Genomic DNA, 27,786 nt, shown 5'->3' on the forward strand with positions numbered 1-27,786 from the left:
CAGTAATCTTAGCCTCATATGTATCACAGTAAAATGTAACCACATGTTCACACGTCAATCTGTCAACTAAATCACCAGCTCCTAGGAATTAAGGACACTGACTTTTTTCATTGATTTTATTCCTGGCTAGAACAAAGCCATGGCTAGCACTCAGTAAATGTTTTCCACATTGTGCTGCATTACAATGTATTGCCTAGAAGCAGACTAAAGACAGGGTAAGAACTCAAGATTAGCTCAAGATTAGTTCAAATCATGCTTCTCTGACATCTAAATCTGTGACCATATTGGTTCTTAGTTGCTTTGTTTCTTGGTTTCTTATCTTTCTGTCCATCTCCATGTTTAGTGGATCACAAGTATTAGGGAGTTAGGGGATTTATTTGTTCTTCAATCCACCCCATCTTCTCTATCCCCAATCTGCCTAACAGTGTCTAGCTCCCAGTAGGCACTGAGTTGACTACTTAGTGAATGAATGGACCTTCATAATTCTCTATGAATCTGCTTCCCCAGTTTAAAAGAAAATGGGATCAATAAAGAAAATATGCCACTTAACTGTTATGGGGAGAAAGATGCAAAGATACACAGTGCTATGCGTTAGAAAACTAACTAAACTATTTGGCTGGAAACAGTGACAAAGGATATTGAAAATAGAAATCGAGGTTGGGAACTTAACAAGACCCTGTGTATGGAAAATGTGAATGCTCTCTGGACCTTTTCCAACCCAGTTCCTGAATACATAACACACTTTCAGAAGATCTAACTTGGGCTTTAAAATCCCATTAGCAGGGGAAGAAATATTGTATGTGTTATAGGTTCGGAACGCAATCCATTTGTGGATTTACAACCGAGGTGTTCAGATACTTCAAAAAAAGACAAAGACCAAAGTGCACACGGTCTCATCAGACTGGCACAGAGCAGCTGAAACAAGACATAATCCTACTTGGAGACCCTTGAGGCCTCCAGCCTTTCCCCTTGGATAACTCTGAAAGACGTCCAGCGAGTTCCAATTTGGGCAGGGGTTTGTTTATTCTGCTTGGTTCAAATCAGGGCTACGGATCCCTAATGGTTTTCATGTCCCTAAAGGTTTTCCACATTTGGGCAAGATCTATGCTTTATGGAAGCCAGAGGAGGCCCTGCTCCCAGCCTGAAGGGCTGGGCCAATACACCAAAAGCACTCGAATGCCCTGACTCCAGGAAAAGGTTAGCAGCATCTACCCACTGGCACGAGCTTGGAGATTTTCACAGTGGTGCTGTGTTGTAGTAAAAATGCCTCCATTCTTAACCAACTGTAATTTTTATTACATTTCATTTTTCTCCCGGTGAGACTAACTTTTTAAGACTAGTCTTTTTCCTGTAACCACTGCCCTGTGCCAATGAAAACTCCACGGGCTCACACTGGCTTCTGGCTCTTTATTTTGAGTGCACCATTCCTAATCTGGGAATAATCATTCAGGTTTGTAATTGCCACTCTCCTTCCTAACAGAGAGTGACTCTGCCTCCAGGCTCTCAACCTCAACAGGCTTCTGTTGGTCTGACCGTCCTAATATGCAGCCTGCTAACAGTCTGTGATGGCTCTCTTATGCTTTAGGTCCAGATTTTCACCTGGCTCTGAATTGTAACCACACCTACCAAATTAACCTTATCGGTCTTATCCACCCACTAGATTGTTGCTGAGAATCATTTCCTCATTGTTTCCCAAGCATTGCACTCATTCTGACCCTGGCACTTCATCTCACATGCTTTTCCTCTCCAGAACAACTTCTATATCTCCCAGGAAGACCTAACCAGAAGCCGGTTCAAAGACAACCTATTTGTGTTTATAGCCCTTCTCCTCTTTGTCCAAACTTCCAGCCTAGCCTCTTAAACCCACAACTGGAAAGCCTCCGGAGCATGTGCAAGTCTCAGAATACAACCCAGGGGTCTCAAATGTAGATGGCTACAGGGCCAGGCAGGTGCCAGGTGTAGCCGGGGTGGGAGTATGGAGCTGGTGTGTCTTGTCTGGGTGGTTAGTGTGGGTCAGGGGCCAGCCCACAGGGCAGAAAGTGAACGGTGGCCCAGGACTGCCAGAGAAACCAGCACTCTACATTTTGATGCAAAGTTTCCCAATTTTTAAAATACTGCAGCTGTCAAAGAAAAACACACACGGCCTGGATTTGGCCCATGAGGGAGGTTTTGCTTCCCTGGTATACATAGACAGGACTTCAAGTCCTAGTACTCAGTGAGCTTGGCATGGAGTGGGGAGCACGAAGTCTCTGTGCCTGGAGGGGGACTGTCTTCAACCTCCCTCTCTAGGTCACACAGTCTCTCTTCTAAACTTCTTGGAACACAGGTCTCAGAAAGTAGAGAGAGGTGGGCTACTAGGCCATTCTCTCTTTCCTACCTCCTCATAACAGCTACATCAGCACATTAGCTGATACTACCTGGGTCTCTTTTTCAGAATAATCATGTATTTTCAGATTCAATAGCTATGATGATTTTACATGTAAATATTTTAATTTTGGGTACAAAAGAAGAAACACTGCAGGTAGGGGCCCTCTGGTTTATTTTTATCAGAATTATAGAATCGTCCTTTTGAAACACTCTTATATTCACTTCTGCTTAAAACCCTCTGATGGCTTCTCACTGCTTCTAGGGATAAAGGGTCCTAAACAAGAGCCAGTATTATCTAGCAATTTATTTTCCTTCTTTATGCCTTAGTTTCATCATATGTAAGATGCCAGTTTTAAATTAGATAATACTTTAAAAAACACTTGTCACAACATCTTGCACACAGTAAGCACCCAATAACTATCAGCCTTTGTTTCTGACTTCTCCAAACCACTTTCCTTCCAAACTTCAAACTTGCCATATTCTCTTCTGCCACTGGACCTTTGCACATACAATTACTTCTACCTAGAACATGCTTCAAACCCCTCAGCTGTCAGCTGAAACATCATTGCTTCACAAGGCCTTCTCAGCTCAGGTCAAATCCTCTTTAAGTGGGTCTCACATGCCCAGGTCCTGATGCCTTGTAACATGTATCAGGTTATAATTTGTCATTTGTTTTCATAAATATTTGATTCCCTATTGGTCTCCATGTGGGTAGTGGCAATGTCTGCTCTATTCTTGGTACCTGGCAGTATAGGTATTTAATAAATATTTGAAAAATAAATAAATTTTCACCACCAGTGGCCTCTTCTTGCTGTGCTGGCGTATGACAGCCATAGAGAAGAGGGTCTTCCCCCAAAGATATAGAGGAAATGAGGACTTCTCTCCTGGTTTGAGGACTGGACAGTGAAGGTGTCCTCATCTCCATGCTCAGGGGGCGCCTGGGTGGCTTAGTCGTTTGAGCGTCCGACTTTCGCTTAGGTCATGATCTCGCGGTTCGTGGGTTCNGCTCATCTCTATGCTCAGGAAAGGGACCCCAGACCCTCCAAAGCAGAGCTCATGCTGAGGTTGGGGTGACCCCCTACTTCTTCCCCCCTCCTCTCAATACACTGCAAGCGCACTTTGCAGAGATCAGACCCTCAGGACCATTTGCCAACTGGTCCAAGGGTATGAGGGCACACGAGGAATGACAGAAACAGATCAGTAAGAAATCATTTCATGGCTATCCACCTCACCAGTTAATTCCTCCTGACTGGGCAGGACTCTGTCTTTGGCCACCTACCTTAAGTGGCACACTAAGCAGGGCTGGGACCAGCCCAAATGATTTTTGTAAATTATGCATGAAAAACAGCCATTGCTGGTGAATTAACTTTTGGCACTGGTGATACTCAGAGGATTGACTGAAATGGCTTCAAATGTTCCTTCCTGGTTTTAGTACAGGTACCTGTATGTTAGCCTAGAATTGTATGTTCATTTGTTCATTCATTCACTCAACACGTATTTTCTGGGTCCCTTCTGTGTGCCAGGTGCTGTGTGGCTATTCCAGTAGGGAGGAATATATTTGCTTGGCTCATTAGCTAATAAGAGTCTCTTCTCCCATTTGGTTGAATCTGTGCCATGACAAATCAGCTATAGATGGGAACATCCCCGTCTTCACTTATAGGTGCCCAAACCAACGAATGCTTCATATAGCCTTGGAGTCCTCACGTGTCTCTAGGACAAGGAGGGAACAGGTATGCAGGAAAATGATCAGTTTTGTAGTCAGATGGACCTGCGTGCAAATTAGGTGTTCCATGTTGTACTTAGACACGTATGTACACACACACACACACATACACACTCATATCCTGAGAGAGAGAGACAGACTGGGTGGGAGAGGCCTGAGTAGGAGAGAACCTGAATGGTTTCCTAGTGGTCACGAACTTGAATTTGGAAATCAGACAGGCTTGGGATCATACGGTGGCTTTGCCCCTACTCGCCAAAGGTTTGGGTTCCAAACTTGGTAGTTTATAAGTCCAGCTCTTGTGAGTTACCAAGGTCTCTTAAACTTTGTATGTACTCTCAGTTCCCCTCTATGTTCTCGTAACCCACAGAAATGTCTGTTTTAAATTGATTTTAAAAAATTTGTTCAAGTACACTTTTATTTATTTACTTATTTATTTAAAAAATTTTTATGAATATAATTTATTGTCAAGTTGGCTTAAATACAACACCCTGGGCTCATCCTGAAATGGATTTTAGATTAGTCTGCTTATTAATGCAAAAGTGTGATTCTGGATTTACACAGGTAAAATACCCACCACTGCTACCAAGTGTATTTCTGGAGACTGCAAAATTCACAGGGAGAGCCTCAGAGAGGCTGAAGCATACATCTGTTCAGACCTTCATAGAATCACTTGTGGGATTAATAGTATAGAAATCATATTACTAAAAATTTGTGGTCATGATCAAATACAGAGTTAAAAGACTTTACCAAATATATACTTCCAGTTGGCAAAGTATTTTAGACTTTCTTGAAGATGGTAAAATATCTTTTGCAAAGATTTAGTTTACTGAAAAGAAAATACTCTTAAAATGCCCTCTTATTACTTTAACTGTATTACCAATTTCTTTATGATTTCTTGGTTTTAAAACCCAATTCAATTAAACTTTAAATAGAAGTTTAAATAATGACTCAGACTATCCTGAGATAGTCTCCTTTTTTCCTCTTAAATACTTGCTACTGACCCACGTGTTATTATAAACAGATTATAAGCATATTTCATTATGTTCTATAACTGTTCTCATGGACAAACATTTTCAGAGTTAATTTAAAATGAGTTTTTGTTCTTTAAAAGAATAAACAAGCCAAAAAGACTCAAAAAGATTAGTTATATTTACTGAAAAGTCTCATTTAATTGTATGCACCTTCACTAAACTGTACCAATTTGAACTTGACCACTAAATTTTATACCAATCATAGATTTTAGGCATGGCTCTTAATCCCAGGAATAAATGCTTATTAGCACCTTTTCCACTCTGGAGGGGAGAGAGATGATATCAACAAAGAATGAAGCAGAAAGAGAGAAGCTTCATACCACAGATGAGGACCTATTTTCCTGGGTGAAATAGGGGTTCACATTTCTCCAGGCTCTTAAATGGTTTTAGAAACCTCAGCCTTCATTCAAGATGGCACAGGGACTTTCCTCTGAGCCTCTAAAGCCTGTTGCTTATCAACTATAACATTTATACTGAAAACTGAATGTGTATCTGTCCATCTCCTCCAGTAGCAAGTGAGTTGAAAGTTAAGACTATATCTTATTCACTGTTTTATCCTCAGGACCTGGCACAGCACTTCAAACAACAGTAGATACTCAATAAATATTTGTTAAATAAATAAATGAATGAATAAATGGCTTGATGCATGGGTCCTAAGGAAAACCTAACTAAAGACTTTACATAGGATGGTCCCCAGCCTGTAGACACCCCCTTTCAAGTGTTCCTTAAGATGTTACTGCTCTGGGTCCACAGGCGTGGAAACCTAGAGTGTGTCTTTCTTTCTGTATGCATCTGTGACTGAGTTAAGAGCAAAGCATGTGAATTAAGAACAGTGGAGGGCTGGCATTCTAAGGTAGCAGCAATCATTACCACCATCATCATCCTCAGCATCACCATCATCATTACATTTATTAAGCACATATTATGTGCCAGATATTATGCTAAGTTCTTTATATACATTATCTCATTTAATCCTCAAAACAAAACTCTATAAAATTGTGCTCTTATTTCCATTTTGCAGATGCAGACACCTTAGCCTCAAGAAGGAAAGTCAATTATTCAAGATAACACAGTGTTGAATTCAAGACAGAAGGATACTCACATTGAATTTCTTTTAATTATGAAGCAACTCAGAGGCTGACAGTTCTATCAGGACAAAGAAGAGCCTGTCGTACTCACTCTGAGCTCCTCTCCCACCCTCCTTCAACAAAACTTCTGGTCCTCTTTCTCTGTCTTCTCATTTGAATATGAGCCCCAAATGGTCTTCAGTGTGGCAACTGATAACAATGGTATTGGAGAATCCAGTAGAATCTTCACATAGGCTCAGAAGCCTCTTTTAAAATACAATACACGTAGTATGTACTCATGGAAATTAACATCCAAACAGTATAGATGAGTAGAAGATGGCAAGTAAAAGGCATCTTTTGAAGGTACTCATTTTTGCTCATTCCTGTATCTATTCTTTGGCAGTTATGTCCTAACACTATAAAAGGTTTACATCACTATTTCTTTATATATTCCCTTCCCCTGAAAGAAGAATATGTTCAATCACCTCAATGAGAGATGAGGAATTAGGCCCATTTTCCCAATTATTACAAGCCATATATTTTTAGCTTTTTTCTATTGGTAACTCCCTCAGCTTTAAAAACTAAACTTCATGCTTTACCCTTCGATTTAAATGTATTTCTTGACTCCCTCAGGGTTATTCAGCTGTTCTTTACCATTCTCTAATTAAACTAGCCTCTTTCAGGATAAATGCAACAATTTCTTATTGCAATTTGGTTTTGGGGAACATGTAATACTGACCTAGGAAAATCATCTTTTAGGACTTTTTCATTTAAAATACTCAGGAGTTCAGTTTTATTTCTGTCAAATAAGTATTTTGGGGAAGGCTTAGAATCTAATTGCTGTTTTGTCTGTGGCTATAGAGTTTCAAACAACTATACTGCAAATAAATTTCAGGAACACAGACCATTTTGAGATTCTGTAACGATGACTTGACATTTTCACGACCAGCTCAAATATGGGAACCACAAGTGACTGTCACAGGTTGCCCTCTTCACTAATCACCTTTCTGAATTCGATGATTAGGACTTTTTAAAAAAATCATAAATATTAGTTTCTTATTTTAGAGGCGTTAGCACTTATATGCAATAATTCAATAATTATTATTTAATGGACCCTTAACTTCCTGATTACTTGCAATGATAGTAGGGAAGGAGGCAGGAGTAGGCATATGATCCAACGGTCCTATTTTTAACCAGTCAGAACAAATGGGAAGGACTTGAGATGATGATTTTTTAAAGTTTATTTGTTTATTTTGAGAGACAGAGAGAAAAAACATGAGTAGGGGAAGAGGGAGAGAGTGAATCCCGATCAGGTTCCACACTCAGCACAAAGCCTGATTCCGGGAAACCCAGATGCCCAAGAAATGATTTTTTAAAAGATAAAATTAATGGTCATCTTAGGCTTAGTTCCCTTTATCCATACTATATCCATTCAATCTCCACATTCTATTAATTCTACCTCTTATATATACCTCTCTGCAACTTCCCCAGGATTCAGACTTTTGGTACAGTGAACAGTTTGTACACTGCACAAAGGTGCTTACCCGAGTGGAAAAGAAGTCTGAAATCCAGCCAGTCGGCATGCTGTGTACTAAATGATATGTGTGGGTATGAGGCTATATCACCCTGTGGAGAGTGGGAAGGGGGGCCTTTTTGTAATTTTTACCAGTTGCTAAATGTGCCAATGACACCCTACCAGGAACAGTGCCTTAGCAATAGCCTCCTAAATGTCTCTGGTTCTCATTGGCCTTTCCTTCCATCCACCTTCAAGCACACTCACCTGAAGTATCAGAGACTAATTCGGTAGGTTTGGGGGTGAAGCCCAGGAAGCTTCACTTTGGACAGTTAGGCCAGGGTTAAGGATGACAATCTGTGCAGCCCTACCCCTTATTGTAGCCAGATGGATCTTTCTAAAAACCCAATTTGATCAAATCACACTCATCCTTAGTACCCTTCAACATCTCTGATTACTTACAAGGTGAAATCCAAGCTCTTTATTATTAAATACAGCCCCATGGGGACCTATTTTCTCCCTCAGCCCTAGCCCCATGCCTTCCTACTTAGCCTCTGTACTTCCAAGCTTCGGCCAGAACAGCCTGGTAGACCAGTAGTCCCCTGGACACAGTGTGTCTTTTCCTGTCTCATGTCTTTGCATCTGTGTGCCATTCCCTCTGCCAGTTGCCATCAGCTCCTCCATCTGTCCCTAGACCTCCTGAAGGAGTCTCCCTCACCAGTCAACACTACAGATCTCTATTCTAACCCATCAGGTCACTCTGTTCACAAAGCCCAGCTGGGATCCACTACAGAAAGAATAGGAAATTATGTTATTACGGGGCCATGAGGGAAGAGTAGAGGGGCTGGTGTAGTCAGGGAGGCTCCGGATCCCCAGAGGCAGCTGGTATCTTGGGAGGAGGGGAGAGGAGTTCAGACAGGAGTAAGGGAGGCTCCAAAGTAGTCCTGCAATGCTTCCAGGGCCCTGTTGCTGATGATGGCTTGTTAAAACACTGAAAATGGCTCTTGAGCCAGCTCAAAAACTTCCTTAGTGTATTTGCATTTTCATTTTGTATAAGTTTGATGTATCTAAAGCCTACAGTGTAAATTAGTGTTTTCTTTCCTTGGCTTTAAAATTATCTCATTCAATTAAGCGTTACCAAATAGCAATGACTACATATTCCTTGATTCTATAAACACACCCACCACTTGATTCCTTGGAGGTTTACGCCAGATGGGTCTTTCTAAAAACCCAATCTGATCAAATCACACCCTTCCTCAGACACCTTCAGTATCTCTCGTTACTTATATGGTAAAATCCAAGCTTTTTATCATGAAACACAACCCCCTGAAGACTTCCTGCTGCTAATAATTTCCTCCTCACAGGATTGCCAAAAGAACTGTCTTAGTTTCCTAGTGCTGCTGTAACAAGTTACCACACCTGGGATGGTTTATAACTACAGAAATGTCCCCTGTCCCTGGTCTAGAGGCTAGACATCCAGAATCCAGGTGTTGGCAGGGCCACATTTCCTCTAAGACTCTGGTTACAATCCTCCCTTACTTCTTCCCAACTTCTAGTAGGGTCTCGCAGTCTTTGATATATCTTGGCTTGTGGTTGCACCACTCCAGCCCTTGCCTCCATCATCACGTGGTGTTCACCACAATGTAGGTCTGTCTCTATGTCTCTTCTCTTCCTCTTTTATTTTTTTAATTTTAAAATGTTTATTTATTTTTGAGAGAGAGAGAGAGAGCATGAGGAGGGCAGGGGCAGAGAGAGAGGGAGACACAGGATCCAAAGCAGGTTCCAGGCTCTGACCTGCCAGCACACAGCCCAATGGAAGGATCGAACCCAAGAACCGCGAGATCATGATCTGAGCCGAAGTCAGACGCCCAACTGACTGAGTCACCTAGGTGCTCCTCTTCTCTTCTTCTATAAGGAAAGCCAGTTACTGGGTTTGGGGTTCAGTCTCACTGAAAATAACCTCACCTTCACTTGAGTATATCTGCAAAGACCCTATTTCCAAATCAAGGCACATTCATAGGTACTAGGGATTAGAATTTCAACGTATCTCTTTTGGGGGATGCAAGTCAACCCACAATAAGGACTATGTAAAATAATGCAGACAAAGAGCTTGCTTCATTGCCTGGAAAACAGTATGCACTCAACTGGCTGCCTGGATTCAAGTGCTCACACTACTCTTGACTACCTGTGCACCCATGTGCAAGATTCTTAATGTCTCTGGGCTTCAATTTCATTAGTGAATAGTATCTCCTTTATTGGACCACTGAATGGTTTTCAATGAAATCACACAGGCAAAGCACTCAGAGCAATACCTGGCACTGAGCAAGAGCTAAGAAAATGTTAGGAAGTATTATTATTTATTATTGTGATTCTTCCTAGCTCTAACCTTCCACTAACCCAATTTTTCTCTTTACATTTAACATCTCAAAGATAACAGTCATCTTGAAAAAACTAAAAATAAAAAAAAAGTAATTCCTCTGCTTTGCCCTTCAAAGTATACTTTGATTTAATGCTTTGACTTAAGAAGCATCATGCTGGGGTACCTGGGTGGCTCAGCTGATTGAGTGTCTGACGTCAGCTCAGGTCATGATCTCACAGTTCAGGAGAGTGAGCTTTGTGTCAGGCTCTGTGCTGACAGCTGAGAGCCTGGAGTCTGCTGTGAGTTCTGTCTCCCTTTCCTCTCTGTCCCTCACCAACTTGCACCCTTTCTTTCTCTCTCTCTCTCAAAAAATAAATATTAAAACAATTTTTTTAAAAAGAAAGAAGCATCATGTCTCCAGTAATATTTGAGGCAGGTGACTTCACCCTTCCCTTGTACTTTAGGAGCACCCCTTGTTTATAAGCAGGAGTCACAATCCTTAGTTACACCTGGCCATGGAGTGACCTGCTTGGGTGACATCTGGTGATTTACTCTGAGGTTACACCTGAATGTAGAGTCATACTGATCAGTCACATCTGAGCATGTTTGGGTCACATCTAGACATGGAGTTCCATTCCCGGGTCACACTCAGGCACAGAGTACAGTCTTGGATGAAACCTGACTACTGTGGACCCAAGGCACAGGGTTTTTTTTCTGTGCCCACCAAACTTACTGGCCTCATAAACTATAGACCCTACCATCAACTGAACAGTCCAGCGCTTTATGAATCTCTTGGCAGGTAGTAAAAGCTACCTCAATAGACCCAAAATCTAATATTACATTTTCTCTGGAGTGAGAAATATTATTGTTCAAGTTGAAGACTTCCAGATGTGATCTCTTGCATTCTTCCCAGAGATGACACAGTACTCAGCCACAGTGGGCAGTGAACAAGTACTTTCTAGTTGATTAGCTGGTACAGACACATACCCTAAATTACATTAAACCATACTTTTAACCACCAAGAAAATAATTTCAAGGCCACCAAACTAATAAGTCAGAGGATTTCTTTATATAAACTCAATCCTGGAATTAGAAGTATGCATATGCCTTTCCCTGCTTGGTAGGCATGTAGAGGGTAATTATTTTGATTATGAGGAAGTCAACTAAGACAGCCTTTATAAACTAAATTATTTATGAGGTACAGTCACATAGTTCAAATGTGTGTATATATTCCTATTATGACTTCTTGTTTTTATCCTTAAAGGTACTAATTTTAGAAAAATGCACAAATAGAATATCCTTATTGCAGTGAAAGAAAATAAGTCCAAAATTTTAATTAGAACTTTGCATCAGAAACAAAATATTGCTTACTTTCAATAAGAATATTAAATATGTAGGGCACTTTTTTGTTTTCACTTTAATATTCTACTTACACTCTATATATGACTAATATCTTTAATATAGTTTTGTTTTTGAAAGAGAGAGAGGGAGAGAGAGAGAGCATGGGGAAGGGGCAGAGAGAGAAGGAAGACAGAGGATTTGAAGCAGGCTGTGCAGTGTCAGCACAGAGCTCAACGCGGGGCTTGAATTCATGACTGTGAGATTATGACCTGAGCTGAAATCAGATGCTTAATTAAGACACCCAGGCACCCCTAGCTATTCTCTACCTATACATACACACACTCAAACTGGTTAGAATGAACAGTGGAGTTTCTTTTCTACTACATAACTTAAATATGAATAAGCTTTGTTCTGGTTGTATGTAAATATTTAATCCTTTAATTTAGAAACTTACTTAGCAACTATTTGAGAAGGAAATATTGAGTTTAATGTACAAAATTTATTATATTGGCTGGTCCAATATGCACATTTGAAAGCACTTAGCTGACTTAGAATGAAAAATCCTTTTCTTTATAACTGCTTTTTTTCTTCCAATTTTACTATCAGTGCTTTACATTAATATTGGAGATGTCACTCTTTTTTACTTTAGTTTGCTTTTGTAATTTTCAGTAGATAGTCCATTGGAGAAAAATAAAACAACAAAAGCAGGTGTTGGATTTAGAAAACTTTCTGATTACTGATGTCAATAATTCTTTTGACTGCCACTGTTATAGGGAGTTGATCTTGAGATTCTAGCAAGGTTAACAGGAAGGGGAGAAAGGGACCCAGGCTAGAAGTAGATGGTGTAAACTCTCCATTTTCTATTGTGAGACAGCACACCTTTGTAATCAAGGGCACACCCTTGCAAATTAATGCTTCATGTCAGAAAATGTTTCACGTTTTTTGGCAAACTTTCAACTCAGGAGCTAGACCATTCTTGGTGTTCCTGAAGGCAGAAAACTAGGAATGTTTGTGTACTGATTGTTGGCTGTCTTTCTAGAGCCACCTGTACCATCCAAGGTGTGTAAACTCAGTGAGGTGCTGAAGAGTTCGCAGAATCCTATAGACTGTGGCAAAGGAGCAAGAGTGCAATACTTTGGCCAATCAACCCTTGAGTCACCAGTTCCTGATTGGTGAATGTCTTGTGACTAATGAACAACTGGTTGGACATTTTCTCTTCCTATTCTCATCTACTGCAGCCTGCTCCAACCCTCATTTTTTAATCATAACTATTATCAGAAGATGGGTTGACTTGGACCTCCCAAAGGTTCATCATGTGAAAGCTTTCACAAACTTGGGTCTCTCTAACATCTTAATAGACCTTGGACCAAAGACCTTCATAACATCTTCTGGTGGGAGCTATTCTGAGCCCACTAGTTGAGAAAACTCCTGGTGAGATTAAAGCAAGTTTGTACGGTCTCCTGCCAATCAGATGATGATCGATATCCACCCCCACTCAATTATTTCTGACCCCCTAGGTACCTTGTTGATCAATATCAGGAGTGACTTGTCCCCTTATTCTGGCCCTGGTATGATGATTGCACCTTGTGAAGGAACTTATTGTGGGAACTTCTTTTGATTATGAGAACAGACATCGTGTCTCCAGCAGGTCCTGTTTCCCTCTATACTTTCCCTTGAGCTATGAACAGGCTAATGACCCTTACTCATAAAAGATTGACCTTTACGTGTACAATTCTGTTTCTATGGTTGCGTTAGTCCAAGAGATTCATACAGCTCAACAGTAAATCAGCTAACCAAAAATGTCTCTTGTGCCCTAGCTATTCAAGAAATCATAAAACTAGACACAAGGCAAATGCACTCGAAGAGGCTACTCTATGTATTGGAAATGACCTAAACTCTTTAAAGGTATGGTTGGCTCTCTGGTGCCATAAAGAATATAACTGGACAATTAAGTCTTGCCTGGAGACAAAGAGCCTAGCCTAGAGAGAAGGAACAGATAAGGGCAGAACATAAGTTACCACATATACCTTTGCTAACTGATGATGTATAGCAGTCCCTTCCCTAAGGCCTACATTCCACAAACACCTTCCCTTACACTGGCAGCTATGATGAGGATGGATAAGAGTATCTACAAACCTATGACTTAATCTTAGTGTTATTAAAATGTGAACACCCTGTTATTTTCTTAGTTACTCAACCTCACTATAATTGGAACAGTTCTGCAAGAAGACTTCTGTAAAACCTGTTTCTGTACATTTTCCAAAAACATCTTATCACAGAGAACTACCCATTGTAAAAATTCCATTTTCTGATGCCATGTTAATGTTTGACCTGTAAATAAAGACACCAAAAATGACAAGGCAGAGATGCCTGCCTAGTGACCAGAAAGATTCTTGTGGCTCTCTCCCTCCCTCCCTCGCCAACACCATCCATCCTTCAGGGACCTCTGGACACAACCGGAGCTGGAATCCGGCAATCTTCTCTTAATAATTTTTTTTATTCTTTTTGGGGGAGAATAGTGAGAGGTTTAAATGCATATAACATAAAATGTAGCATCCTAAGCATTTTTAAGTGTATAGTTCAGTGGCACTAAATACATTCACATTGTTGTGCAGAACCCTCCATCTTATAAAACAGAAACTCTATACTCATTAACAATGACTCCCCATTCCTTGTTCCCCATCAGCCCTTGGTCTCTATGATGATGACTGTTCTAAGTGTCTTATACAAATGGAATCAAACAGTATTTGTCTTTTCCCTTCCTCCCTTTTCTCTACCTTTCCAAACTCTTTTTAGTTTATTTCAAAATTACCTTTTTCATGGAAGAAGTTATTTTCTTCCTTACCCTTTTCCTCTGGGAAAAGAATTTAAATCATGCCCTGCCTTTCTTCCCTTCTTCATTCCATTTATAAGCCTCCATTTGAAAAACAGGGGCAGGGGCAGGGGAAGTACTGGGATAATAACTTTCTGATTCTTTTATATAGGTATGAATTTTGAAATGAAATTATCCACAACAAGAGAACTAGATTCCAACATCTGAAATGTCTACAATGGCCCAGGGTTCTTTTCAAAATCTTCATAAGGCTTTCATTTTAACTCTACTCATCTTAATTAAACTTATTTTCCCTAATTAAGAAGTGTATTTTATCCTTAAATAAGAAGTGCCTTTTGTATTGCTTTTTCCTTGGAGGCTGATTCACAGTATTCAATAATCATGTTTTTCTCTTTAGTCCATGGGAAGTATATAGATTTCAACTGTGTTATGGGTTAAAGAGGTTTTTGAGGATTAGAATCAAACAAAATCACAATGTTTAATACTATTTCTCTAGGAAAGTATTCTAAGTTCCACATAGCTTCTGAGAAATGAACTTTTGGAATACAAGTCATTTATAAAATGGGAACTGAGCCTGTGTTATACACTTCCCAGAGATCTTCATTAGCAATACAGAGCTGAAAGCTATTGGCCAATTCGATGCCCTAGAGCACATAGTGAACAAGAAAAGAAGCAGACAACCAAGTCACAGCCAGCATGTGCTCCAGACCCCTCACTGGAATATACGGCCAACAGACTCCAAGACCCAGTTAGTCAATATGCTGAACCTACAGATTCTATAAACATTCTATGATTTTGAACACCTATATGGTTTTTTGGGGGTGTATTTTCTTCCCCTGCATGTTAAATAAACATATGTTTCACACCCGAAAAACAAACAACCCAGTGAAGAAACGGGCAGAAGATATGAACAGACACTTCTCCAAAGAGGACATCCAGATGGCCAACAGACACATGAAACGATGCTCAGCATCCCTCCTCATCAGGGAAATACAAATCAAAACCACACTGAGATACCACCTCACGCCAGTCAGAGTGGCTAAAATGAGCAAATCAGAGAACTCTAGATGCTGGCGAGGATGTGGAGAAACGGGCACCCTCCTACACTGTTGGTGGGAATGTAAACTGGTACAGCCCCTCTGGAAAACAGTGTGGAGGTTCCTCAGGAAACTAACAATAGAACTCCCCTATGACCCAGCAATAGCACTGCTAGGAATTTACCCAAGGGATACAGAAATGCTGATGCATAGGAGCACATGTACCCCAATGTTCATAGCAGCACTCTCCACAATAGCTGAAACATGGAAAGAGCCTAAGTGTCCATCCACAGACGAATGGATCAAGAAGATGTGGTTTATCTATACCATGGAATACTACATGGCAATGAGAAACAATGAAATCTGGCCATGTGTAGCAACATGGATGGACCTTGAGGGTGTTATGCTGAGCGAAATAAGTCAGGCAGAGAAGGACAAATACCATATGTTTGCACGTATAGGAGGATTAGGAGGAACTTGACGGAGGAACATGGGGGAGAAGAAGGGGGGAAATGGTGGGGGAAAGGGAGAGAGGCAAACCATGAGAGACTCTTGAATGCTGACAAAAACTGAGGACTGATGGATGTGGGGGGGAGGAGGGATGGGCATGGAGGAGGACACTTGTGGGGATGAGCACTGAGTGTTATGTGGAAACTAATTTGACAATAAACTATTTGTAAAAAAATAAATAAATAAATAAACATTTAAATAAAAAAATAAAATAAACATATGTTTCACTATGGCATGTACAGATTTTGAAGGCTCTACAGGAAAGGGCACTCTAGTTGAAAAGGTTTCCAAGAGAACAAGTCAGAGCTACAGAAGTAAGCCCAAGGCAGAAGCTAATTGTATAGGTCAGCAAAAGCTACTTACAGAGGGATATCAAAAACCATTAAAGAGCTACAAAACAGAAAGTTAAAGAAACTCCCAACTCTTGTATAAATTGCCAATTTAAAGATAACACATGAGTTGATGGTCCAATGAATCTCTGAGCTGGGAATGTTGATCCTTGAGGTTCTGATTTGAAAAGGGAAGTACAAATAGCAACTGAGATAAAGTTACTATCAGGGCAATAGGCATGCTAACTAGCAGCCTCCTTTTTTCTTCCCCAAGGTCTGGGTAGGACTGGAGGCAGCTGCCTTGGTTGGGGAGCCTGGAGATTTGTCTCTTTGCAATTAATGGAGAAGACAGAAAGTGGTTTTTGTTGACTTCTGTTTGTTTTGGGCAAAGCCATTTGTCACAAAGGACATTAACTCCTTCTCTAAATTCTAAACTATTAGAGCCACTTCCACATTATTTAGTACTCAACTCCCTGCAGTATCATATTATTCTTTGAATACTTGGTGCACACAATCTGGACTCCTCATTAGGCTCATAAAGAACCTGAAGGCAAGTAAATTGACTGGTACTTCATCAGAATCTCCCATACACCTACACACTCTGCTGGGTACAGATCGGGTATCTGACAAACAGGTTGATTAACTCACAGGATGAGGTCTTTACATAGAGTCACAAGCCTTGAAGCAACAACAACTCCACATGCCAATCTCAGCCCAACTTCTCAGGAAGAGCACAGATGGAGAACGGAAGCTTGGCAGTCAACAGGAGCCACAACAGAGTAGAGAAATCCTGAGTGTTGTGCATAGGGGAAACTGCTTACCACCTAAAGACTACAAGCTCCATGATGGCAGAAGCTATGTTTTGTTTCCTATCCAGCACTTAGCACCTAGCAGGGCCTCAAAACACAGATTGAATAAAGGAAAACATATGAAATCCTTTGGTTTCCTTATGCTATGCTTTTCTAAGCACACACCTTGTGTTTTCCTTCACTCATTATGTATAACCACGCTGCAAAAGTTAAAAAATTATTTTAGGAAACAAAGCAACATGGTACCCACATGGTACACAGGGAGGTGTATACTTCTGTCAGGCCTGCCCAGGGTGTGTGTGTGGGGAGGGTGGTTGAGGATCCAGGTGGAAGGTCACCAGCCTGCTAGCCACAGGTCTGTGGCTTGCTGCAGAGGGACAATAGCTGCTCTCCTTGAGAGAAATGGCCGGATGTCAGATCGAGCTCTTGGCATCCCCCAGGCAGTGGAACGTTGCTCTGCATGGTCCCCGTCTGGCTGGCAGCTTCCTGCCAAGGATGGCTGCCAAGCGGGTTGTGACAGCTGTGCAGTGCACAGATCTCCAAGGTTCTTTGGTGCACTGCCATTTCTGACCTGCCTGTCTGCATACTTGTGGGAAGTAGCTAGGAAGTTCTGGTGCTGATGGGCCCCATTTTCCACTGGCTTTCATTTTTTAGCAGGATGCCTGACTATCCTGTTTGTTAAGATGAGAGTCCCTGGAAGATGGCCTTTTCTGGTCCATATGAACCTACTGATTCTGTGTAAGAGGCAGAACTATATTTCACTCTGTTCCACATCCATGTTGGTTTTCACTGTGACCATATAACCACACTTGTTTACAAGCATCTTATCACAGCAATTGACATCTGTCATAGGCTACCACTAGGAGAAATCCTCTATCTGAGTAATTAAAAAAATTTAAAGGTAGCCTTGAAACCATTTACTTCTTTTGGAAATGAAATGTCAAAACCTTAAGGCTTGTTGTTTGGAATGTTGACACCAGAAAGGATTTTGATAAAGGACTACCTTTTATAGTCTATTAAGGCAGCAACTTTTATTTATTTAAAATTGCCTCTAAGCGAACTCAATTTTCCATCAGGAGATGCATACATGTTAACATAGATTCCTTTCTGCACTCAAAGATGAAAAATTAAAAGTGAAATTTCAGACCTCACCTTTTAGCATCATTCGTCCAGTGGATCCTCCAAAGGTACTGAGTAGGCCACTTCTTGCTCCTAAAGATGTGGTTGCTTCTAGGAGAGACCCAGCGATGTACTGAGATATGGACGTCCTCTGGAGGGTGGCTCGGTACTCACATATGGTGTCTCGGACACATTGCTTTAAACACGGGCCAACCCTAATCCTTTCACAGGCTGTTTCAGAGGCTGGGAGCTTTGTGAAGAAATGGAGAAGAGATCCAATTGTATTTTCTATTTCTTCTCCCCTTCTCACTGCATTGTAGATCTGTGAATAGCACAGAGTACAGGAAGTATTAATCTAGTTTCTTAGAAAAGCAAATTAGTTTGTTGACAAAATGCCAAGATGACTTATTAAAAAAGAAGGCTCAGTTGCTCTAAGCGCAAACACTCTTGAGCACTGGACTCATGCATTAACCTGAACATTCTACAGACACCATTTATTTGGAAAAGCTATGTGCAGTTATGAAATCGGTCATTCAAACAACCGTGCTATCAAACAGAGCACTTACAAGTTGTTCCAACCAAAAATATATTCAGCTCAAATTTCTCCTCCTCCTTAGCAGAGCAAAGCTCTTATGCAGGGTGGCAAAGTCAAACCTTTCCTTTTTGTCCTTTTGGACTCTCCTGCCTGTCTGACTGCCCCAGGTTTGTCTGCCTCCAAGGAACACTTCAACCTGACATTCATGAATCTTTTCTCTATGCCCAAACTGAAGTGAGGATGAGATGATCATGGAGAAAGAGAAGTTCTAAATTTCTCTCTTGGGCACAATCCTTCAATCCATCAGTTTGGTCCAAAGTCTTTGAATCCTTTTCCCTCTTCATCTTTTCTCACCTCCCACCTCCAATGCATTGACAGTTCCTGCCCACTCTTGTTGCTCTGTCTCTGTCACTATCCTGATTTCCTCTCCCCTTTATCACCTAAATTCACCAAAAAAATTATCTCAAGGAGATTGTACAATTTTTTTTTAAGATTTATTTTTAAGTAATCTCTACACCCAGTGTGGGTCTTGAACTCATAACCCTGGATCAAGCGTCACAGTCTCCACTGAATGAGCCAGAAGAGTACTGCAAGGAGACTGCACAATTAGGATGGGCTTCCAACCATACTTCCAATACAGTTGTTCAACATTTATATAGATCCTGCTCTGTGGAGGCAGCGTGCTGAAAGATGTGGAGCATGTACAAGAAGCAACACATGCCTCCTTTCCTGAAAAATTGCACAATCCAATTTAGAAGATGAGACCTGAAATTGTGAGGTTTGACATTATTGCAGGTAGGTTTTGGGTTTTGTCAAGGTCTCTGGGAAACCTGAGACTCCTGGGTAGTGTATAGGTAATAAGGAAAAAATACAACATGGGTGAGTTAATCTAGTTTTCTGATGGTGGAATAAAAGTTGACTGAAATGTGTTGTCTCCATTATGCCACCTTGAGCACCTTGCCTTATCATTCATTCAACAAATAGTTATTTTGTGTTTATATACCAGTTATGTGTCAGGTCTGGGTAAATATGATACCTTTTCCTCTCAGAAAGTTCACAGTCTAGTATGGAGACGGATAAGCAAAGAGCTCATAGTAGGGTGAAAATGGAGGTCAAGCCCTCTCATGACATCCATGAGTGCCCAAGAAAGGGAAGACCCTTGAATGTCCTTCAGGCTGTGAATGTGCCCCTGTGATGCTGCACACTCCAAATCCCGCCTTAACTGTCCTCTCACTGGCACTTGAGAGGACAATCACTGAGCTGTGCTAGGTCCTTAAGAGACTGTAGAATGTACCTAGAACACCCCCAGATGTTCAAACTGTACTGACTCTAACTAGATTTCTACTCTGCCTTCTGGAGCATACTGGTATGTACTTGCCACTTGAAGAAGAGTATTAAATCTTTAGCTTTAATTCTCTGTCATTAAATTTCTGGTGGTCAATGTAGCCTTGGGGATGGTATGCTGAGACAGATTGAGCTCAGGCTTTGGTGTCAGGTATGTGGAGTTGTGCAGCTGGCTCTGCCTTGACCAGCTAGAAAGAGCATCATAAGCATGAGCAAGCTGACTTGAATGTTTGGAGAAAGCTTCCTCTTCTTTAAAGTGAGGATACTAACACCTTTTCTTAGGATGTTCTGGGATTCATCAAGACAATACATGGAAAGTGATCAGCCTAGTGTCTACAAACGGCACCCACTACTATTGGGAAAGAAGAGAATGGACTCTTCTATTCTCAAGGAATAGCAGGTGGTTATATAATAACAAAATATGGTCTATGAAATTCACCTTGATGGGGTTTATACCCTTGCTGTTATGTGCTGGTGAATAATATCATCTTAATCTTATCTGAATGAATTCTGAGGGCAAACTGAGGTTGAGAGATGCAGATATCAGGACATGCTTTTCTTCTCTCAGTTCCAAGTCATACTGGCAATCTCCAACACACTATGTCTCAAATAAGTCCTTCAGAAATTTAAATGCTCTAGAAGTTCAGAGAAAAGAACCCACTGTGAGCTTTGATGGCTAAAGGAGGCTTCCAAGGAAAAGCAGATATGAGCTGTGCCTTAGAAAACAAGCACAGTTCTAATCAGAGCAGCTGGGGGAGTCAACTCACATGGTGAGCAAGGGTGAAGAGGCTGGAAAACAGTAAATGCCCTAAAGACAGTGAGCAAAGCAGGGTATTTAGAGAAAAGAGTGAGTGTAGAGCATAATTGGGGAATTAGAGAGGTCAGTTGGCCTGATAAAGGAGACTTGAAGGCCAGGAAAAGAGGTTTAATCCATCAGAGGTGGGGAATGCTTCACTTTTTTTTTCTTATTTGTTTTTATCAAAGGAATGACACTAAGAAGATTTTACAAAGATTGATATGCTGGCAGTTCTTGGCTACTAATGGGTTTATCTACTTTGTTTATGTGCCACACTGCTCCACTGGCGCATTATGTTCTCACTCGTTACCTTGTGCATTCCAATTTCCACACCACTCCTTCAGATTCCCAATGTCTCATTCAGTCCCTCATCCAGGTTTCCCTAAACGTTTTCCTCAGATCATTATATCTAGAGCAACTGTATGGCATAAGGACTCCTTGATCACTGAAAAACTCAGTACATGTTTCTCCTTTTGAAGTTTTGCATTGCATATTAGAATATTAAAGACAGAGTAAAGAAAAGGGTCAAAGAAATCTACTTTATTTTGTTAACTGAGTGTTTGGAGTGGTTCTCATGTATGTTATTTGACCATGGATTTCTCTTCTTTGCTTTGCTTTTCCTTGCTTTCCTTTGCTTTTCTTTTCTTTTTTCTCCTCTCCTCTCCTGTACTCTTTCCTTCTTTCCTTCCTTCCTTCCAAGAACATAGCCGAGGAAAGACTGTTGTACCAAATAATTTATTTGAATCAAGTGGCCTTTTCTTCCTTTTTTTTATTTTTAATTTTTAAAAAATTTATTTCTGAGAGAGACAGTGTGAACAGGGGAGGGTCAGAGAGAGAGGGAGACACAGAATCTGAAACAGGCTCCAGGCTCCGAGCTAGCTGTCAGCACAAAGCCCGACGTGGGGCTTGAACCCACGAACCATGAGATCGTGACCTGAGCCAAAGTCGGATGCTTAACCAACTGAGCCACCCAGGTGCCCTTCAAGTGGCCTTTTCTTATTCTCATTTCCTTGACCTCTGAAATAAACAACCATCCATCTTTCTTGAAGTCCTGCCTCTCTTATCATCTCACTGCTCCATCTCTGCCTTATTCTATGGCCCCCTTCCTCTTTGGGCCTTCAAGATAATTGTGAGGCAATAGAGAGGTGCCAACCAGTGCCTAATGTAGGGAGTGACACATTGGCTAGCCATGGGTCAGATTTACCTGATCAGGCAAAAGACTTGTTGGATCTGACACATAATGTTTTAAAATCAGAGAAGTGGGGCTCCTGGATTGTTCAGTCAGAGCATGTAACTCTTGATCCTGGGGTCATGAGTTTGAGCCCCACATTGGGTGTAGCAATTACTTAAGTAAATAAACAAATCTCTAAAAAATTAAATTAGGGGCACCTGGGTGGGTTAGTCGGTTAAGTATATGGCTTTAGGTTTTGGCTCAGGTGTCATGAGTTAGAGCCCCGCATTGGACTCTGCAGTGCAGAGTTTGCTTGGGATTCTCTCTCTTTCTCACTCTCTCTGCCCCTCCCCCAACTCGCGTTGTCTGTCTCAAAATAAATATATAAACTTAAAAAAATAAAATCAAGAAAGTTTACATGCACATCTGACATTACAGCTGGAACAAAACTGACAAAAACTGGAATAATCTGGCAACAATGAACATTCCCATGTGGTGTCAAATGGATAGACCCACCAGCGTTACCTGGGGCATGAGTTCTCCAGTTGGCTCCATTCCCTATCACTCTCTAGTGATCCCATCTTGCCAATATCTGGTCACCATTAGTATATGAGTGTGATCATTGCCTTAATGGGATACGAACATGGCTGTAGATATATATAATAAGCACATACTAGGCTCCCCCAACATGTGCTCTGTGTGCTCTTCTCTGTGCTACTTGCCAAGGACACAGAGAAAGTCATGGTCTCTGATCTCAAGGGGTGTTTTTCAGTTTACCTTCAACATACATAAATGTTAGGTATGTACTAAGTAATCATCCAGCATTGTCATCCGCCACTTGTTTCTAAATCCTCAAATGTGTCTGAAGAAATAAAGATGAAGACTTCTAGAATAAAGCTCTGAACTACCACCACCATCGTTAACACTCCATTCACTACAAACAAAAAAGAATCAGCAAGTTCTACCAATCAGTTCTACCAAGATCTGGACTAACACATGCCAGTCATACCAATACTGGATAAGCTTTAATAAGGTGCTTGTTGGAAAAATGCTGAAATGTGGATGAAGTGGTGGCAAATATAACAATCCTTAGCCAACACATTAATCAGGCTATCACCTCTTATTAGATCATCCACTTAAAAAATTTTTTTAATGTTTATTATTTATTTTTGAGAGGGGCTAGGGGGAGGGAGAGAGAGGGGGCGGGGGGAGGCTCTGAGCTGTCAGCACAGAGCCTGATGCAGGGCTCGAACTCACGAGCCATGAGATCATGACCTGAGCCGATGTCGGACGCTTAACCAACTGAGCCACCCAGGCACCCCTCTTGGAAGATGAGAGACTTCACTCTTATTCTCTTGATGGATAGCTTGACAACAACCAGACACATGGTGAGGTCATCTTAGATCCTAAATCATCCAACTGCCAGTCCAAATGCCATCAGAGATACATGGTAGAGCCCACCAGAGACCAGTTGATCCAGATTAAGAGAGCCACCCAGCCATTTCATAGAAATATGCACCAAAAAAATCATTGTTATGAAAGCTCACTAAATTTTGGGGGTGCTTTGTTACAAAAGTTAACTGACACAATCATGGTGTGCTGGGTACAGTGATTAAGTATTTACTTGCATGAGATCTGAATCTACATACTAACCTTGTGAGTTTGATTTATTTTGCAGGTGGAGACAGTAGGCCTAGAGAGGTGGAGAAACACAGCCAACTTTACCCAATTCATAAGAGGCTGAGCCAAGACTGAAATCTGGTTTGTTCAGCTCTGTGGTCCAGCTCTATCCACTGCACTAAACTTGGTCATACCAAAAGGCCAAATGGTGGGATTCAAAAAACTACTGTTATTTTCCAGGAGGTTTAAGGGATGTTTACATTGCTGTTATTGTTTTGATTCATGATAATTCCTTTCACAGTCATCCTAAACTACTGTGGAAAATAGGCAAGTTATGACTAAAAACTGACCAAGTATGTTTCTTTTATATAGGAGATTTATAGTTTTAAACTACAGGGTAAAAAAAATACATAAACTTTATTTCACTAGATTAATGTGATAACAAAGGTGCTGAAAACTAGGCAGACTGCTACCCTGTATGGGCCAGTATCTTTTTTGAGATACAATCAACATGTCACAACATGGTATCTAGGCTTGCCAAACACATATGTGTCCATTCATTCACTCAACAATGGATTTATATTTAGTAAGCACTTAATGTTGGGTCAAGCCTAATTATTGGGTATCCAATAGTGAGCAAGAAGAGCTTCATTTTAGTGTGGAAGTCAGACAATAAATATGTGGACCAAAGAAGTTAATTAAAAATTACAAACTATTGAATAGTCAAGATATATTTTGGATATAGATGCCACAAGACTTGCTGAAGTGTTGGGAATGAGGAAAGAATAGGAGTCAAGGTTTTGACACTGGGTCATTATTAAATTCTTATAGATTTAAGATTTATATAAATACCTATATAGATCAACATTAAAACAGTACCCCTCATGGCTCCTATGCTTAACAACCACTGCGGACTGGGAGTGGATCCTTTCTATGGAAGTTCACTATTCCCATTATGCCAGGTGCTACCTTTGAGCAGGATGACTTTGATACTATGAAGCTACTTGCAGAAAAGCAAGCAATGCTTAGACAACACTTAAGAAAGCATTTGTGTTCCTTGTGACCAGCACTAGGACATGGATTTCAGAACCAAAACAAAATAAAAGGAACACCCAACACTGAAGAAGCTGGGACAATTCAGATGGAGACAAAGCCAAAGACTTTGGTGAACTGAAAGACATGAAGCAGTCAGATACACCACATCCACAGCACTCACCCAAGAGGAGAGCTCCTTATCTTAATTTGACTTCTACTGGGGTCAAAGTGGGTACTGGTCAAGGGGAGTCAATTTCATAACTTGCTCTGTTTCAAAAGCTATCTTTCTGGGGTTAGAGTTATGGAAAATTATGATGTTACTAGATCTGATGGCATATCTTCTGAAATCTTCCAATAAGAAGGTTTGTTACTTAGGTGTACACCGGTTCAATAATAGTTGTATCACTGCAACACATATTGACTGCTTAAAATGAAGTATGTTCTGAGCATTGGGCCATGATTTCATTGAAACTTCAGATCAGCTCTAGGAAGAGGTATTAACACCACTTAAAAATAAAGAATCAATGTGCACGCTGCTAGGACTTAGTACCAGGACTCTCCATCTCTATGCCAGTGTTGCTAACTAGTTAGGGAATCCTATACAACTGTCAAATAAATCACTTTTAGGGGCGCCTGGGTGGCTTAGTCGGTTAAGCGTCCGACTTTCGCTTAGGTCATGATCTCGCGGTTCGTGGGTTCGAGCCCTGCGTCAGGCTCTGTGCTGACTGCCAGCTCAGAGCCTGGAGCCTGTTTCAGAGTCTGTGACTCCCTCTCTCTCTGACCCTCCCCTGCTCACGCTGTCTCTCTCTCTCTCTCTTCTAGAAATAAATAAAACATTAAAAAAATTTTAAAAAAAAGAAATCACTCTTAACAGGGATAACTGTAGTAATAATCCTTCCTTCTCTGTTTATTATCTGTCTCCCTCATCTAGAATGTCAGCTTCATGAAGACTTTATCTCTTTTTTCATTTCTGTATCTCCAGTGTCTAGAACTGTTTGGCATTATAGCTTCTTAATAAGTTCTGATTAAATTAATAGTTGTGTCTATTCTCTCTCTTCTCCAAGAACGTAGCTAGAATCCTTCAGTTTCTTTGGCCAAGAATCTACTGGACTCATCTCAACAAAAGGTGACATTGGATGGTCATTTGTATTTGCTGAACACCAGAGATGGAAATCACATGAAATGGCATAAAATGTTTACAAAATAATCAGAATAGCTATACCCAAATGGGGCTCCTAATTGCTACAAACCAAAAGTGGCCTGTTCTGAGAAATCTGCCAGTAGTTTAACATTGTTCAATTATCATTTGCTGATTGAGAATACTTAATCAGATCTATTCTCCATCCTGATTCTTCTTGAAAATGATGATTTGGAAAGGATCAGGGTGTAAAAAAATATGGATTCATATACTGACTCTCTTAATTCAATGAATGTTCTTAACATAAAGGGGTCAACCAACATTATCTCCAAGGTCCCTCTAGTGTTACTGTTCAATGACCCACACCTTCCAGCCTTCTTAAAAGGGAAAGGAAGGATATTAACTAACCTTAATTTTGAAGATAATTTTGATAATCATTTTTCTCTAATATAGCATGTAGTTAGGGTCTTCTGTTTCCCTCTCTCTTATCAGTGTTCTGCAGTTATCATTTGTCACTGGTGACTATGTATCTTCTTCTAATAGCATCCTTATCTCCCCATAATGTGATTCTGAACATAGCCTGAACCAGAAAACAACGAATCACATTTATTTGAACTATGTGTTAACTGTGAGTTCATAGGCTGAATAACAATGCAGGAACCTCCTTCATTAAATGAAGCATAAGAGCTGTGGTTTGGAAACCCCTTTTACTAGTCTCATGGGCCCTTTTCCTAACTTCTGAAATCTAGAAGCCATGTTCTAGAAGGTTGAAAATGCTGAACGTTGGATGAGTATATGTGTCTAAACGAAATGGAATGATATAAGACCTGCCAAATTTCCTGAAGAGTCAACAAAAACAGTGAGGCTGTTTTAGGGAGTGGGAGCCGAAGCAGCCTGTCGACCTTAGTGGCAGATACGGGGAGTAGGATTTTGGTAGCAGGCAGCTGCTTCCCTGCTCTTGATTCCACATTCCATTCAAGTGCCTGTGCAGAGAATTCCATTCTACTGAGAATATTCAGACTATGCATGAGACGCTGACCAAACACAGCTCCAGAGAGCCAAAAATAAAGGTTTTGCTAAGGCCGAGCCAATTAACCAGAGCTCCACCACTGGCTTTTATAGGAAGTTAAGCTGAATCTTTATTACTGTAGGAAATATCTAAGAAAGAGTGTGAGAGGGTGTCCCAGGACATTTGATAATCCAGGAATTTAATAGCTGGAAATCCCTTCCAAATAACTTCCTCCAATCCACATTTTACTCTTGTATTCAAATTTTGCCTCCTCCATGCAGCCTTCCCCAGGCTCCAGCAAGAAATGAGCATCTTCTTTCCTGTGCTCCAACTGCCCCTCTGCAAAACCCTATAGAGGCACTTTCTGTGAAGTACGGAAGTCACTGTCTTATTCTCCCTTCCAGGCTGTGAGTTCCCAGAGGGGCAGGGGCCATGTCATATTTAACATGTTGTCTCCAGCACACAGCACACTGCTTAGCAACCTGTACGCAGTGGAGAGAGGGGGGCAACTGAGAGATAACTGAAGGCTTGGAGCCCAGTTCCCAAAGTATAGTCCCTGGACCAGCACCATCACCTGGGAACTTGTTAGAAATGCAAATTCTTGGGCCCTACCCCAGGCCTACTAAATAAAAACTCTAGGCCTGGAGCCCTGAAATCTATTGTAAAAGCCCTCCAGCTGATCTCGATTCCTGATAAAGTTTTAGACTCACTGCCTAAAACTTTAGGGAGAACATGTTACTTTTCATCTCTGACTGCACTGAACATATTATCTGTCCCATGAACACTCACATCCGTGCCATATTTCTTTTAGGATTGAGGCTCGTGAGGGCAGAGGTGAAGCCCAATCATCTCTATATTCTCCAAAGCCCCCAGCTTTGCATCTGGCATGGAGTAAATTTGACAAATGCCAGTTGAATGATGGGACATCTGTCACAGAAAGTCCCTGTGGCTGTGACTGGAGCAGGCCTTTCTGAAATGATGCTTCTGCCTTAGTATTTCCAAGGATGAATCATGTTTGAGATATTAATTCTAATGGGAATTACCATACTGATGAATCATATCATAATGAGAAAACCTGCCTGTCAAGGATGCCTCTTGAA

At 40.9% G+C, this 27,786-nt stretch overlaps 1 protein-coding gene across 5 annotated transcripts in view; it reads right to left on the reverse strand.

The window, feature by feature from the left end:
• The window catches only part of PLCE1 (phospholipase C epsilon 1), a 335,601-nt gene that overhangs the window by 175,170 nt on the left and 132,645 nt on the right, over window positions 1-27,786 (reverse strand). For all 5 annotated transcript variants that reach the window (XM_077779680.1, XM_077779674.1, XM_077779665.1 and 2 more), the window contains exon 3: window positions 18,072-18,360. In XM_077779680.1, coding sequence (XP_077635806.1) covers window positions 18,072-18,360 — 289 coding nt within the window. The remainder of the gene's footprint in view (window positions 1-18,071; window positions 18,361-27,786) is intronic.

The sequence above is a fragment of the Crocuta crocuta genome, unplaced genomic scaffold, assembly GCF_008692635.1.
Source record: "Crocuta crocuta isolate KB4526 unplaced genomic scaffold, BGI_CrCroc_1.0 scaffold170, whole genome shotgun sequence".
Lineage (NCBI taxonomy): Eukaryota > Metazoa > Chordata > Mammalia > Carnivora > Hyaenidae > Crocuta > Crocuta crocuta.